Genomic DNA, 13,443 nt, shown 5'->3' with positions numbered 1-13,443 from the left:
TAGCTTGATAAAATTATTTGAAGGATGAAGATATTTGTTTATGTCTTTCTATAGTTAATCGATGGGACAGTCAGCTGCAAGAGTATGTTTTACTCTTATATATGAAAGCCTAGGGGCATTGTGCGGAGAGTCTTATATTTATTAAGGGATATGTTAGATGGACAGGTATCTTGTGCAGTAATAATTAAATTGGGATATAAAATATTATCTGTTCCTACTGACCGAAAGGCTGTGCTTCTTGCAGGAACTTTATATAAGCATATATTAATGATTTTCAATATATTGGTCACTGGGGCGATGAAACATCCTTGCTTATTATTATAGTACTCAGATTTAATCTATTGTTAGCACAGACGTCTTTCAAAATTATATCAGAGATATGGTGTCCACGTTTATGTGTTCAGTCATAAAGCTTAGTCTCGGATAGAAGACCTGCCCTTCATACCCCCTCAACTTTTTCAAAGAAAAGTATCAGGCCTTTATAGGTTTGTAGCTGAAATTCATATATAGGTTTCTTATGGGCAAGGTAGTCGAGATGCAGTACATTAATCAAGAAAAATATTATTAGTATCACGCTAATATCTGAAAGGTCAAGGTACAACAAGTACAAAGACAGTGGACTTTGCTTCAAGTAGATCCTTAGGCAGGGGCCACTCATGAACTTGGATAAACATACTTCTAGCTTGTTGCTTGAAGGCTTCCTTCGGGCATTTTAGGTCGTGTTGACGTTGTCGGATATTGCAGTACTTGTTAACAACAACTTCATAGTATTTACAAATTGTGTTATCTGCAAGATCCATGAGCTGTTGATATCTTTAACTCTTTTGCTGCAGCTCATATTCCTTGGAACGCCTTTGCGCCCTGTCAGTTTTCTCAATGGACGCGAGCAGGCGCTGATGGGCCTTGGACTGATCAAAATATATCGAACAGAGAAGCTATTAGGTCTTCCAAGAGCCTGAAAAATACCACACCCATATTATGTGACTCGAAGTCCACGTTGATGCTAATAGTCTTCCGCACGAGCTAGTTGTACTATCTGCAACCTGGAAGAAAGCAGGAGGGAGCAAAATATGTTAATCAGGATGTTTGGGTCGTAATCGCCAAGGAGATTATGAATATATGTAGTAGAGTGGTCACATGCTATCCACAGCTCAAGCATAGTAAGTAGTATAATTAAGAGAGCTTCAGGGTAATCAGAGCATGCTGGAAAGGTAGTATTATAGTTTAATCGGTAATTAAGCAGCCCAGTTAAGTGTATATGTTCTCTATACCTATATATCCTTACAAATTTGACATAACCTAATCTTCTAGTGCGGCAATATTGTATGTTTGATAATCTGAATCATGAAAGCTCAGATGACCCGGTAGTTTCTCGACTGCAAATATGATAAGTGCTGAAGGTGGGTGTGATCTCCCCGGGGTTCACGGTCCAATCGTTTCCGATTCTGTATCTTTTTCCAGGTTAGCATCGAGACCGGGTAGAGAGCAGTAGATATCAAAATAAAGCCCAAACTAGTTAGCTTTGAAAAATCGGTGTAGTGATTCTCGTGCGCCATGATTTTGCGCCAGCGGTACTGAATAGTATCCTTTGCTTTTTCTAAGGCACGCTGAACGGGAGTATACCAACAGGCCTTATTCGAGAAGCTGAGATTGAGCAAGCGACGCACGATTTTGGTACTCATGATATGGGGGCACTTGCTAGGCAGCAGGTCGTGCGAGGACCTGAGCACGGAACCCAGAAAGTAGACTATGAATTGCTTATCGGAATCATCCGTTTCCTGATATATGCCTAACCTGCGGAAAGCGAGCTGGAGCACGATCCGAATCATGAGCCAAAGCGAAGACCTGCGCCAGGGACGGCGAGTATTGAGCCACATAACCTCCTCGCGCGTGTTCTTCATCACTTGGGTAGCCTGCATGTTTGTATACATTGGCCGTAGGAAAGCCATGAACAGTTCAGTGATAATCTTGGGATGGGTAGTGTCCCTATCCTCGTCATGGAGCTCATCTTCATCAAGTTCACCAAATGACCCCAAAGTTTGCCTGAAGCGTGAGGTCATCTCCAAAGCAATTGTAAGAGTCCCTGCTTGGCTTGTGGGGGCGCTCTGCTTGAATCCACGAAGGGCTTTCATGACGTTTTCGAGAAGGAAGATGTCGAGTTCAGGCTGGTAGTCTTCAGCTTGAGGAAGCCTTGGGGGTAGGAAACATGGTGGAACAGATAAAGACATTGTGCCGACGTCATGTTCTGATTTTTCCAATGAAGAAGACATCGTCATCGCCTTTTGACTATCTCTGAAGGACATCTGGATCAAATCATCATGGGAAGTAAGCAGGGTGAAAGAGATAATCCGAGAGAGATGGGGATTAACGCGTGAGACTGATGGCTGTAAAAGACAGCAAGGTCTTATGTGATGGAGGGCTTGTGGTATCTGTTAAGTTGTCACTTCCAGCTATTTTAGCCATCAAGAAGTTCATATATGACTGAATCCCGGGTATCTCAGAACTAAAACAGGCCGTGTGAAGCATGACAGGAAGTCTGCTTGGAAGAAATCCATTCACCATACCCAAGGGCGGATGAACATGCGGCTGGATTTAAGGTGTCATACCAAATGAAAAGAGTGGTTGGAGGATGGAAGAAACTTAGACCATTCAGTACGTGAAGGAGGAGCCTTCGAGGTTGCCTCAAATATTAGAATAATGTTTACCTCGGACTCCGGACTGGTCGACCCTCATGTCAAATCTAAGTGTACGCCTGAGGGATGCGTCACGTTCTGCAAATTGATTAGCAGCACCCCGTATACAAATTAGAGGCCGATCTCAATCCAACTCTTCAAGTTTCCCTCAATTCTATGCGCAAGCGATAAAATCCTGTGCGACCGCGCAAGAAGACCGGTAGCGGACCGGTTGGTCGAGCGATCCGATCTTGAAAGGTGGTCAGGTTCTTGCGAATGCACGGCAATGTGGATAAGGGGATGGAAAAGTTAAGTCTTTGATCTGAATGCATTTTCATTCGTAGCTGCAATGCCTCGTCATTCGTCATATTATGCGGATCAGGCTAGATACTAAGTAATGAATCTACCATCCTCATCATTTCCTCATGTTTTTCATTGCTAAACCAAGTAAAGTAGTCATCAATCCTCAAGCGAAAAAGCAATCAAGTTGCGAGACATTACATTCGCCCCCTTGTTTTTTATCAACATCCCCATAGGAATTACATTATTCATTAGCAGCAGTAGGCTTGAATCACAAGGCTCACGAGAAGATATTCATCCTCGCAGAAGTCTGGCACGACGTGACAATGGCGCAATCTTGCGGATGATAGGATCATGTGGCGAGTTCTCGGCCACCGACATGTAAAGCGCTTCCAGTCGTTGAATAAGGATGTCCATAATCTTAGGAGCAACCTCACGAATGTCAGGGTCCTGAAAAGACTGTTAGTGTTGGTCCAGGATCTCCATGAATGTGGAGAAAAATACCATTGGGTTCACCGTCTGCAAAACTACTTCCAGCCAGGTCAAACGCTCCATGGGGTTGGTCCGCAAGGACGAAGTCACAGCAACACCCACAGACAGGGCCACGATGGGGGAGAGACTGGTCAGGTAGGACGGGTTCATGCGGACGAAGAGATTATCGAACAGGTCTGCCTGCTGAGACGATTGCAGCCACTACTATAGTTAGCACGCTGAATCAACAATGTTATACCAAAGACTGACCTTGACCGATCCCTCTTCGAAGAGACCTTGGCTCATCAAATGCGCAATCTCTTGCAACTCAATCTGTTCAGGAGTTGCCGCATCAACAGGGGCATTGCGAGCCGGAGCGGTCGGCTGCTGTGGCTGTTGCTGTTGTGCATGCTGATGCTCAACGGCATTATCTTTGGAGGCCAGGGCACGGCTGAGCTTCGCAACCTCACTCTGCAAACCGCTTTGGGCTGCAGCCAGCGAGGCGACGGTGTCGGACAGTCCACGAACAAGCGAAGTGAGCTGGTCGATCTTGGCGGCATCGCTTTGACGCTGAGCTTCCACTTGCTTCAACTGGGCCTGCATCTGCTTCTCCATACCGCCAATAACCTTGTCGGCAGTCTGCACAGCAACATTTTTAATTGCCGGAGTGATCGTGTTCTGCATGGCCTTCGAGATCTCACTTTCCACACGAGAAGCGAGCTTCTGACCCACCGCATCCGACAAGACTTTCATCAAATCGGGCTGCTGCAAGGCACGAGTGACTGCCTCGGGAAGAGCTTGTCGCACCTCACGAGGGACCACGGACCCCAGCTGCTGCGGTACCACGGTGTTAAGCTGCTTACCGACGGCGGTGGCAGTAAGATCAGTCAAAGCAGGCACAACTTCCGTCTTGATGCTGTTCGAAACAATGCGAGCAAGGTTCTTCTCCACGTTGTCAGAGAGAGTACTGGAAACGAGGCGCAAGACCTGGTCCTGCTTCGCTGCCGAGGCTGCATCCCAGTTGCGGCGCTCTTCGTCGAAGCGGGTGTAAAGGCCTTCCAATTCACGGCCAAGGCTCTTAGTGAATTGGGAAGAAACGCCGTTTTGAATCACCTCCAGATGCTTGTTCAAGATAGCAGCTGAGTCTTCATGGCCGATACTGGGAGCAGTAGGTGCAACAAGAGGCACTGGCTGAGAAGCGCTTGAGGTGATAGCAGCCTCCTCAATAGCCGGCTCGTTGTCCGGAGAACCTTGGATGGGAGCAGGAACCTCAGCTGATGAAATTTCATTTGAAGCCATGGGTTCCTTGCCCTTGACGGACGGCTCACTCGTGCCTGGAAGAGTGCCCTTCTTCTTTTTCTTCTTCTCCATCTTCTCGACACCGCTAAGGGCAGAAAGAGCGTCGATTGACTCATCCTTCTTCTTGGCAGGCGCCTTGGTGGGAGACTGCACGCGAGAGGTACTAGGACCAGCCCCGACAGCAGCTTCAGTATTGAGCTCAGGCGTCTTCTTAATAATCTCCTTAGTTGCAGGCTTCGTAGGAGTCGGCGCCGCATCACCATTAACCGAGGGCTCATCCGCCACGTAGGTGGGGAAGGTCTGCAGCTCAGCGATGTCAATAAAACCTTCCTCCAGAGCATTGATCGGACGGACAATTTTATTGTCGGTGGTCCACCCCAGATCTTCCTTCTTGATGTTCAGGCACGTCACTCCACGAGAGTGCATGACATACAGCTCGAACAAACCACTCTCATCTCCTGCCGACTTGGTGATCGGGAGGAGATCCAGGCTCCGCAGCTGACCCTTGGAAGCGAAAGAGATCTCACGAATGCCGCTCATGCAAGCAGTAGACTCGGGTTTGGGAAGAGTGCTGTCCTTCTCACCAGAGCGCTTGATGAAGGAGGCCTGCGACATCGCCTGCAGGTTGTACCGAGGGGCAGAAAGGTGAACGAAGTAAATGGAGTTGCGGGTTGGGTGACCGACAACGATGATGCCCGAAGCAGGGTGATAGGCGACGCTGCAGATGGCGTCCGACTCGTTCTCGTGAGGGAACTTGAGCTCCTGCACAGCCTTACCTAGCCCAATATCCCAGAGCTGTAGGGTGTGGTTCTGCTTCAAGCCCACCAGAACGTAACGAAGTGCCATGGATTTGACATAAGGACGCAGCTTGTCGATGAAGAGGACTGAGGTTGGCCACGACTTTTCTGCGGGGGAACCAGTGACAAAGGTGTTCAAGGGAACGCGAACCTCGGCCGGGTTGGGCCCAGAGCCAAAGAACCCTGGGTTGTTGACTACCTCGCGAATATCCCAAAAACGTAAGCGACCCGTCTTGTCGAGGGAGGCGATGACTGTGTCATCGTCGCTGAACATGAAATCTTTGCCAGCCTTGCCGGTAGAGATCTTCAGAGCACGTTCCTTGAAGAATTTTTCCGTGTTGACGACGCGCTGAGGTCCAGACACACCGTAAGTAGCATTCATAGCAGCTTGAGGAGACACCACGTAGATATTCTTGCCACGACCAATGGCGAAGAATCCAGGGTGACGAGAGCTTCGTTTGGCCCGCGTTTTCAGCTGGCCACCCGAAGTGTTCTCGTCTGAAGCAGGGAAAGGCGGGAAGATAAGGCTTTCGCTCTCGAGGGCATCAAGCTCAAAGAGGTCCTTGTCTGCGCGTGAAATCAACGCCCAGTACACAGTCCCACTGACGCCGATGCCCAAGATGGCCTGCTCCTCGGTGGTACGGCCGGTGGCGGCCTGTGAGGTGCAGACGGCGACGTTAAAGACGCGGTCGCGGGTAGAACGGAAGATTTGCTTATCGCTTCCATCATCCTGACGAATGATACGCATACCGCCGTTCTTCGCCAGAGCGTACACAATGTAGTCCGATGTTGCGGACGTCAAAGAGCGATCCAATTGGTCGAAATCCTTCTTAAGCCGAGCAATGTCCATAATACCGTCATCACGGAGGGTTGCAAGCTTCCCTGAGTGAGCTTTGACGATGATGGAGATGAACGGTTTGAGAGGGAAATTGTGCACAGACACAATGCGTTCTTCTTCTTTTTCAGCACTGTCTTCAGCGCTCTCCCAGCTGTCTGCCAAAGCATCTCCGCTGCTATTGTTGGAAGTCTCCTTCACAGCAGCGGGAGTGGCAGTTCCTTCAGCGGAATTCTTGTCCGTGTTGTCCTCAGCCTTGGCTTCTACGGCCGTCTCCTGGAGGTGACCGGCGATGGAAGAAATCACAGCTTGAGTACTGTCCTCCTCAGTAGCAACGGCCTGGGAAATCTTTTCTTCGGTCGACTTGGTGGCAGCGTTGTCGATCTCGCGACCAATCTCGTCGACAAGACGTTCGACAACCGAATTGACGGCTTCTCTCTGCTCATCGGCCAAAATGGGCGATTTGGGGCCTTCAGTCTGCGGGGTCTCAACGGCCTCGGAAGCTGAAGACGGTTCGACCTTGGTGGCGATGGTGATCTTCTTGCTCTTCATGATCTCAATAGCGGGACTCTCGCTCCGAGACTTGGGTTGAGGAGTGATCTTTCGAGGAGATGCGGCAGCCAGCTGCTCAAACGGGTTGACATAAGTGAACATCGAGTCCTTGCCCGCAGAAGGTCTGTCAAGCTTGGAAGGTCCAGCCTCGTCGGGGGACACCAGAGACTCCTCCGGCTCCTGAATGGGAGACTTGAGAATATTACTCAGTTCTGCCTCGGGGACAGGAGACTTCTGGGATGAGACCATAGAAGGAGACTGAGAAACAGCCTTCACGGTTCCATCCGAGACGTCCTGGCTAGGTTTAGAACGGTTCAAAAGACGCAGTAACATCTCCTGGGTGTTATCAGCGGTCGGAGCAGCAGACGTGGAGCTCTCGCCAGCACCAGCTGGACCGGAGATCGAACCCGAAGGTCTAACCGCAGCGGCCGCAGCACCTTGACCTTGGCCACCAAAGAGCGACGCAACCAGATCCGAGGCGGAGATGTTTCTCGCGTGAACCTTCGACTGCTCCTCGAGGCCAGGTGCACGAGGCTGTAGGTAACTGGGCTGTTCAGCGCCAGGAACCAGAGTCTGTTGCTGCTGGGGAGCAGGAGTGGTAGGCTGGTTAAACTTGAGCAGGTTCAACAAATTGACCGCACGGTCGGGATTATGAGGCAACGGCTGGTGATGCTGTTGCTGTTGTTGCTGCTGGGACGGCGGAGGTTGATGGAAGTACATATCACCACGGGGGGTCGGAACATTGGGACTAAGAATATCCGAGCCGTGGTGAGGAGGAGTATTCACGGAAGGCGACGGGCTGTGAATGTTCGATGAAACCGACGGGTGGCGGTAACCATGAAGCTGCTGCTGCTGCTGCTGTTGCTGCAGCTGCGGGTGAGGATAGCTCTGGCCATCGTAAGGCGGCTGATGCTGCTGCGGATGCTGCTGACGGTAACCCTGCTGGTACTGCATAGGATACGGCGGCATGGAGGCATCATGAGCAGGGGTGCCCGAAGGCGAAGGGCGGGGCCTGATGCTGGCCAAGAGGGCCTGAAGATCATTGGGGGTGGACATTTCTGTCACTCGCCGATAGATGGGGCGACCTCCAACGAAAATTCAAGCTCCGAGGTAGATCAGGAGTAGCTCTCTTTCGAGAGCCAGCAAAGCAAGAGAGAGAGAGCGGGAGTGAAGGTAACGACCCAGACTCGGCGCAATCAATTAAAGAATGCAAGCTAAACAGGAGCAGAAAGAAGAAGAAGGAGAAGGAGAAGGAGAAAGATCAGAAGGCAAAGGACGGACTATTGTACACGGGATGAGAATGAAGGGAGGAGGGAAGAAAAAGTGAAGGGAAAGAGAAGAGGAAGAAGGAGAGAGGAAAAAGCTCGGAGGAAGCGAGAAATTGGAGGTAAGCGGGAAGAGGTGGAAGAAAGACAGCTGGTGGTGGGTGGTAATTGTGGCGGTGGGTGTGAAAAAGTAGTACTCGTAGGCGCAGAAAAGAGGCAGAGAGTGAAGTGTGGCTCATGCTAATAACCGTAATATTACACAATGACGGTATTGGTATCTCGGGATGATGAGCCAACCTGACTCTATTCGAACTGATCGAACCCTCTTCCAATTTCCAATTCGCAACATCAAGCCAGACCATATAGCGAGATTACTGAACATGGATGCGCAATCTCAATGAGATGACTCTTCTCGATCATCTTTAACCTCTCTCCGTCGCCTTACTTCCATCTCTACGTGACATCTCTCCACGAAACTATTCATCCAGCCGTTCCTGTTCGCCACTGATTGCATCGTTCACCGTCTGAACATACATCCTCAGCAAACTCACCATGTTCTGCCTCCGGAGGTACATTTCCCCCCTTCCTCTGCACCATCGATATCCAACTCATAATTCATAATTTACATAATCCACTTCACCTCACCTTCTACTTATCAACACGCGATCAACCATACTAACGCAAGTATCCATAGCTGGCTCCCCCTCTTCTTCATTCCCACCAACGCCTCCCCCCTCTTCATCATCTCCTTCGTCACCCTCACCTACATCCTCCACCGACCGTGCATCTACTGCTCAGCCCTACTCCTCATCCTATTTATCTCCTCCTGCCACTGGTCCGACCGATGTTTCTTCGACCTGCGCGGCGACTGGTTCAGTCCGCGCTACACCACCCCGGCCGCGGCCGCACCGACCGCATGCCCGGCCAGCCCCGCCACCGAGACCCTCGCCGAATATCTCCTGGAGACGATGACCTCCACCGCCAAAGCGCTCTCCGGAGCCGTCGTCGATGAGGCGCAGCGCCGGCTCGCCTTCAACCAATCGGTCGAGACCGGTGTTCCTCAAGAATGGACGGGGATTGGGATGGAGTGGGTGCGGAGTCTCCTGGGACGGAGGGAATGGACGCTGCCGTGTGTGGATGTCAAGGTGAGGCTCTAGGGAGGCTCTAGGGAGGCTCTTTTCTTTTCCTCGACTTTCTTTTTGCAGTAAGCGGGACACATATACCGGGTGGATGGTCTGGCGATTTTCCTTTGTCAATACATATCCGAGCCGTGAGCACATCTGCGTGCTTATGCTCTTGGGGCGATAAAGAGGAGGCTGTTTGTTGTTGGGACTTAGATTGGACCGGGAAGCGTGGAACATCGTAGACATCTGATGTGCGTATGGACATACGTTTTCGTGTACTTTGCGTCGTTTCGGAATGGGCTACAGGCTCGGGAGTCGGCGAGACACTATTGTCTGAGGTATTGGAGGTGGCTTCCGATTCAACTTGTACATAGCATTTATCGAAGCTTATTATTATCTTTTGTTGAGAGAAGACTCAATCCTGATAGGTCATCGAGATTCGGGGATTGCTGATTCGCAATCACTTATGTAGGTAAGCGGAATGATCACATACGCATAGGTGACAGGGACGCCTTGTGAGATGGGAAGTTTGGTGTATGTGCATCGTTTCCAGAATCGGCACCCTTGTCATACGAAGAGTAACCTGGGACACGGGCGCCCCCTGGGAAACACGGTCAGAAACTGAAGTCCTCAGAGATGCTGATGACATAGACGTCAGCCAATGAACAGGCGCTGTCTAATAATAGGACCATGCGACTGGTCATTCCTGTAGATATATTATCGAACATCAAATCGACTAATTACAATTCAAATAGGTATCTAACGCAAGGTGGAAGAAACAAAAACAGGAAGGCAGTAAATATATCGACGGTGATCCTTCGGGCTCACTCGCCGCGGCAAGTCATCGTCACGACATAAGCCACACCGAGGCACATTAGCAGAACATCGTCAAACATAAGGTGAGATAGGTATCACACAAAACATGGTAGGCATATGAACCTCCAACGCGGGATGCAGCAGCAGATGCGACGCGAGGATCGAAAACAAAATCCAAATGGGTATTGAGGCACTATATGTGCAAGGATCGTAGAGAAGACGCATGGAAACAAGCTGAGGGGAATAATCGCGAAGACATGGGGCGATGGTCATGTCCTGAAAAGTTTTCGGTTCATTTAATGATAGCCTCCGGGGGTTGACATTGGCATAGGCCAGTCATCCTCCGTAATGCTGCTCCAGAAGAACCAGACGGTGACTACTGCCAGTAACGTGAACAGAGTCTCGAAGAGCGCACCATTGATTTTCCCGCTGGATGCTTCGCACAGGTGAACGCTAATCACGTATTCGAAGATCTGGCCAATGGCGAATAAGAGTGCAGCGGCTGTCAGGTAGACTGCAGCCAAGTTAGAACCATCAACTATACCAACAAGAGAAGAGGAGCATACTCAATGGCCGGAACTCGCCAAGAATTCGCACCACCAGGATAACCTCGAATACATAGAACAAGACGAGACAGACGAGCGGGAAGAGCTGGTACAGCACATAAAGGGCGATGTTGCGGTAGTGGTTTGCTGAGGTAGTTGCGAATTCGCCCGTCCAGTCAAAAGCCGTATCCAAGGCAATGTATCCCGTGCCGATGAAGAGGACAAGGCCGGAGGCGATGATCAAGCCAATGGAAGCGGGGGTGCCATCGTCAAGAAATTGGAAGCCCACCAAAGCATTCAATAGAAGGATCCAGCATGTCGCAGCGATGGCAGCGATATGAACCGCTGAGAAACCCTAGACAAAGCATAGTGAGACACCGAGCGTCGCGCACGAGTCGGGCAAACTAACCTTTCGGACCGCGCCGTTTAGAGGGAATCCACCCACTGAAAATATCTCGCAGATCTCGATGATGATGAAGCCGAACAAGAAGATTTGCATTTCTCTGCTCCCATTAGCTCCCACCCAGCCCCGATAGCTCAATCACTTGTTGCATACCTTCTTCCGACGGCAGCTCGTTTGCGGTCTGACCTCAATAGCAGGAAGAGTGCGGTCAGGATGGAAATAAATGCCAGCAGAATTGAGCCTATTGTCAATTAGTCCATGATTCACCTTCCCTTTCAATTATCATAGACATACCCAGATTGCTAAGATATCGATCTCCGCTGAGCTCGATGCCCTTGAGCACGCATCCGCCATAAGCTTTGTTTGGGGGTTGATTGTTTGAGACAAAGAGCTGGAGACGGCAATGGTTAGCGAGATTCCGAGCTCGAAGTGAGACTTTCAGGAGAAGGAATACATACGTTGCAGACTGGAAGGGTGGAATCCCGACAAAAGTCCTACACGTGCAGATCGACCACGGTCAGTTCAAGCTCCAATTGCGGCTCAATTGCGAACCCACGTTGAAATTGCCAAATTGTGTCGAGCCCATGATTAGAATGGGCTTAGCAGAATGCGACAGAAGTCAAGTCGGTAAGCGCGGCGAGTATGCGGCGGTGGTGTCGACAGAAATAATGATAATGGTGGTAGTAATGGTGACTGAATAACTTGGCTTTGCCTAGACCCACGCCAGGTCACGGTAGCTCCGCCGCAGATCACAGTTCAGGAAATGGGAAGAGTCAATATTAGGATTATGAGAGAGCTGTCGATCGATGGATCGTCCCGCTTGATGATATTGCAAACCAAAAAACACAAGATGCGGCCCAAAGGCAGAGAGTTGGAGAGAGGCGAGTCAAATTAGGTAGTCGCCGGATCAGACACGGGAGGGCGGACACGTTGGGTTGGCAATTAGTCGTGCAGCTCGGACGGAGACCGGGTCGAAGAGAGAGGCGGCAGAGATGGAGCGAAAGACGTGAAGAATCAGAAACAATTTGGGGGCGACGAATAAAAGAGCGATGGAGAGTATCAGACTGTCCGTGTATATGTCAAACACCGGTGCTGGTTAAGACGTGGATTAAGACGTGGGGGGCGGAAGTATGGAAGAGTGACGGATCAGAATCGAAGGACTGGAAGGTGTTTTTGGGGGGGGAGGTAAGGTTGGAGAGGCTGGCGATGCTGACGAGGGAGAGAGAAGGAGATTGTTGCCAGTATTCGGAGGGAGAATAGGGCGGCTAAGGAGCAAGAGGAGGGGGAGGGGATAAACAGGGAGAGAGAAGGAGAAAGACAAGACAAGACAAGAAAGAAGGTAAGGCCGCAAGAAGAGGAGGAGGAGGAGGAGGAGGAGGAGGAGCAGGTGGTGGTGTTTAGTTAGTTAGTGATAGTGATCAATCAATCACTTCAGATCAGTTAGTCAATCAGTCAATAATAATGAATGAACCAGGGAAAAGAACATGGAAGACGAGAGACTAGACTAGACTTGACTACTACGACGGATTTCTGGGTTTAGCCTGGAGCTAAAGCGTGATAATGGTCAATGATAGGCAGTCCAGTAGTCGGCCGTTTGGGGGGAGGCAAGTAAATGGGCTAAAATGAGGGTCAGCCAACAAGAAGACAGAAAACCCTGCAGCAGATTCAGGAACCAGGACCGAGGAGACTCATTTTTTGTTGTGGTCTCCCTCACCTGGTGCTGCTGTGGTGCTGCTGTCTGTTCCCCACGGAAATTGCTTTCTGCCGCTGAAGGTCCAGACACCAGGTGAGATCAGATCCTGTCCGTTCTTCGCCTCTCTCTTTCTAAGTAGTTCCCATGTGGTTTGACATCAATGAAGAATGATCAGGTGATCTTTTACTTGGTCTATATCAAAAGTGGGAAGAAAGCAAAAGAGAGTGTCGCCCTGAGCTGACCGTGGATGACGAAAGGCGATATCCACGGCTCCCCAATCCCACTTCTATTTTGGTCTTCAGCTTTCCCCTCATGAAGAATGATGACGCCGGCCAGATTCCTGGCAGGGCCCGAGGTTAGCGTTGACAGGCAGCAATTCGCTAGAAGTAGTGGCACGTCTCAATGATTTCACCGCCATCCGCCCCAGCCACAATCTTCTCGGTAATAGTCAGGAAGTCAGTAATAATAATGGGGAGAGACGATCATGACATGACGATCGGCGAAACTATCCGAGCTCCAACTTGCTCATTGCTTCTTTTTTGTCTTGTCTTAGATGATCGAAACCCAACCATGCATCTCTCGCTAATCGCATACATTTGTTCATGCATCCTCAGAGCCGGACAACCCACAGCGACGGTACGAACTCGTGGTCGTTCGGGGCTGTCTCCCAT

General features: G+C 50.2%; 4 protein-coding genes across 4 annotated transcripts; 1 reads left to right on the top strand and 3 right to left on the bottom strand.

Annotated features, from left to right (window-relative positions):
• Nucleotides 1-1,352: 1,352 nt before the first annotated feature.
• On the bottom strand, nt 1,353-2,228 carry BO97DRAFT_415767 (uncharacterized protein; the record flags this gene model as incomplete). Its single annotated transcript, XM_025696409.1, has 1 exon — nt 1,353-2,228. One exon carries the CDS (start codon nt 2,226-2,228, stop codon nt 1,353-1,355), a length of 876 nt encoding a protein of 291 aa, XP_025549880.1.
• Nucleotides 2,229-3,015: 787 nt separating this feature from the next.
• BO97DRAFT_372043 (uncharacterized protein) lies at nt 3,016-8,301 on the bottom strand. Its single transcript, XM_025692847.1, has 3 exons — nt 3,714-8,301; nt 3,477-3,665; nt 3,016-3,422 (listed from the first exon to the last, which is right to left on the bottom strand). The coding sequence occupies exons 1-3, from the start codon at nt 7,980-7,982 to the stop codon at nt 3,267-3,269; spliced, it is 4,614 nt and encodes a 1,537-aa protein (XP_025549879.1). The 5' UTR covers nt 7,983-8,301; the 3' UTR covers nt 3,016-3,266.
• Nucleotides 8,302-8,522: 221 nt separating this feature from the next.
• BO97DRAFT_372040 (uncharacterized protein) lies at nt 8,523-9,702 on the top strand. The gene is made up of 2 exons (XM_025692846.1): nt 8,523-8,760; nt 8,886-9,702. Exons 1-2 carry the CDS (start codon nt 8,744-8,746, stop codon nt 9,346-9,348), a joined length of 480 nt encoding a protein of 159 aa, XP_025549878.1. The 5' UTR covers nt 8,523-8,743; the 3' UTR covers nt 9,349-9,702.
• A 725-nt stretch (nt 9,703-10,427) lies between these two features.
• On the bottom strand, nt 10,428-11,665 carry BO97DRAFT_435841 (chitin synthase export chaperone; the record flags this gene model as incomplete). Its single annotated transcript, XM_025697754.1, has 7 exons — nt 10,428-10,645; nt 10,698-11,031; nt 11,086-11,179; nt 11,233-11,320; nt 11,374-11,470; nt 11,538-11,573; nt 11,636-11,665. 7 exons carry the CDS (start codon nt 11,663-11,665, stop codon nt 10,428-10,430), a joined length of 897 nt encoding a protein of 298 aa, XP_025549877.1.
• Between the last annotated feature and the right edge of the window lie 1,778 nt (nt 11,666-13,443).

The sequence above is a fragment of the Aspergillus homomorphus genome (assembly GCF_003184865.1).
Source record: "Aspergillus homomorphus CBS 101889 unplaced genomic scaffold BO97scaffold_27, whole genome shotgun sequence".
NCBI lineage: Eukaryota > Fungi > Ascomycota > Eurotiomycetes > Eurotiales > Aspergillaceae > Aspergillus > Aspergillus homomorphus.
The sequence above is the reverse complement of the archived record's forward strand: the minus strand, read 5'-3'. Positions and strand labels throughout refer to the sequence as shown.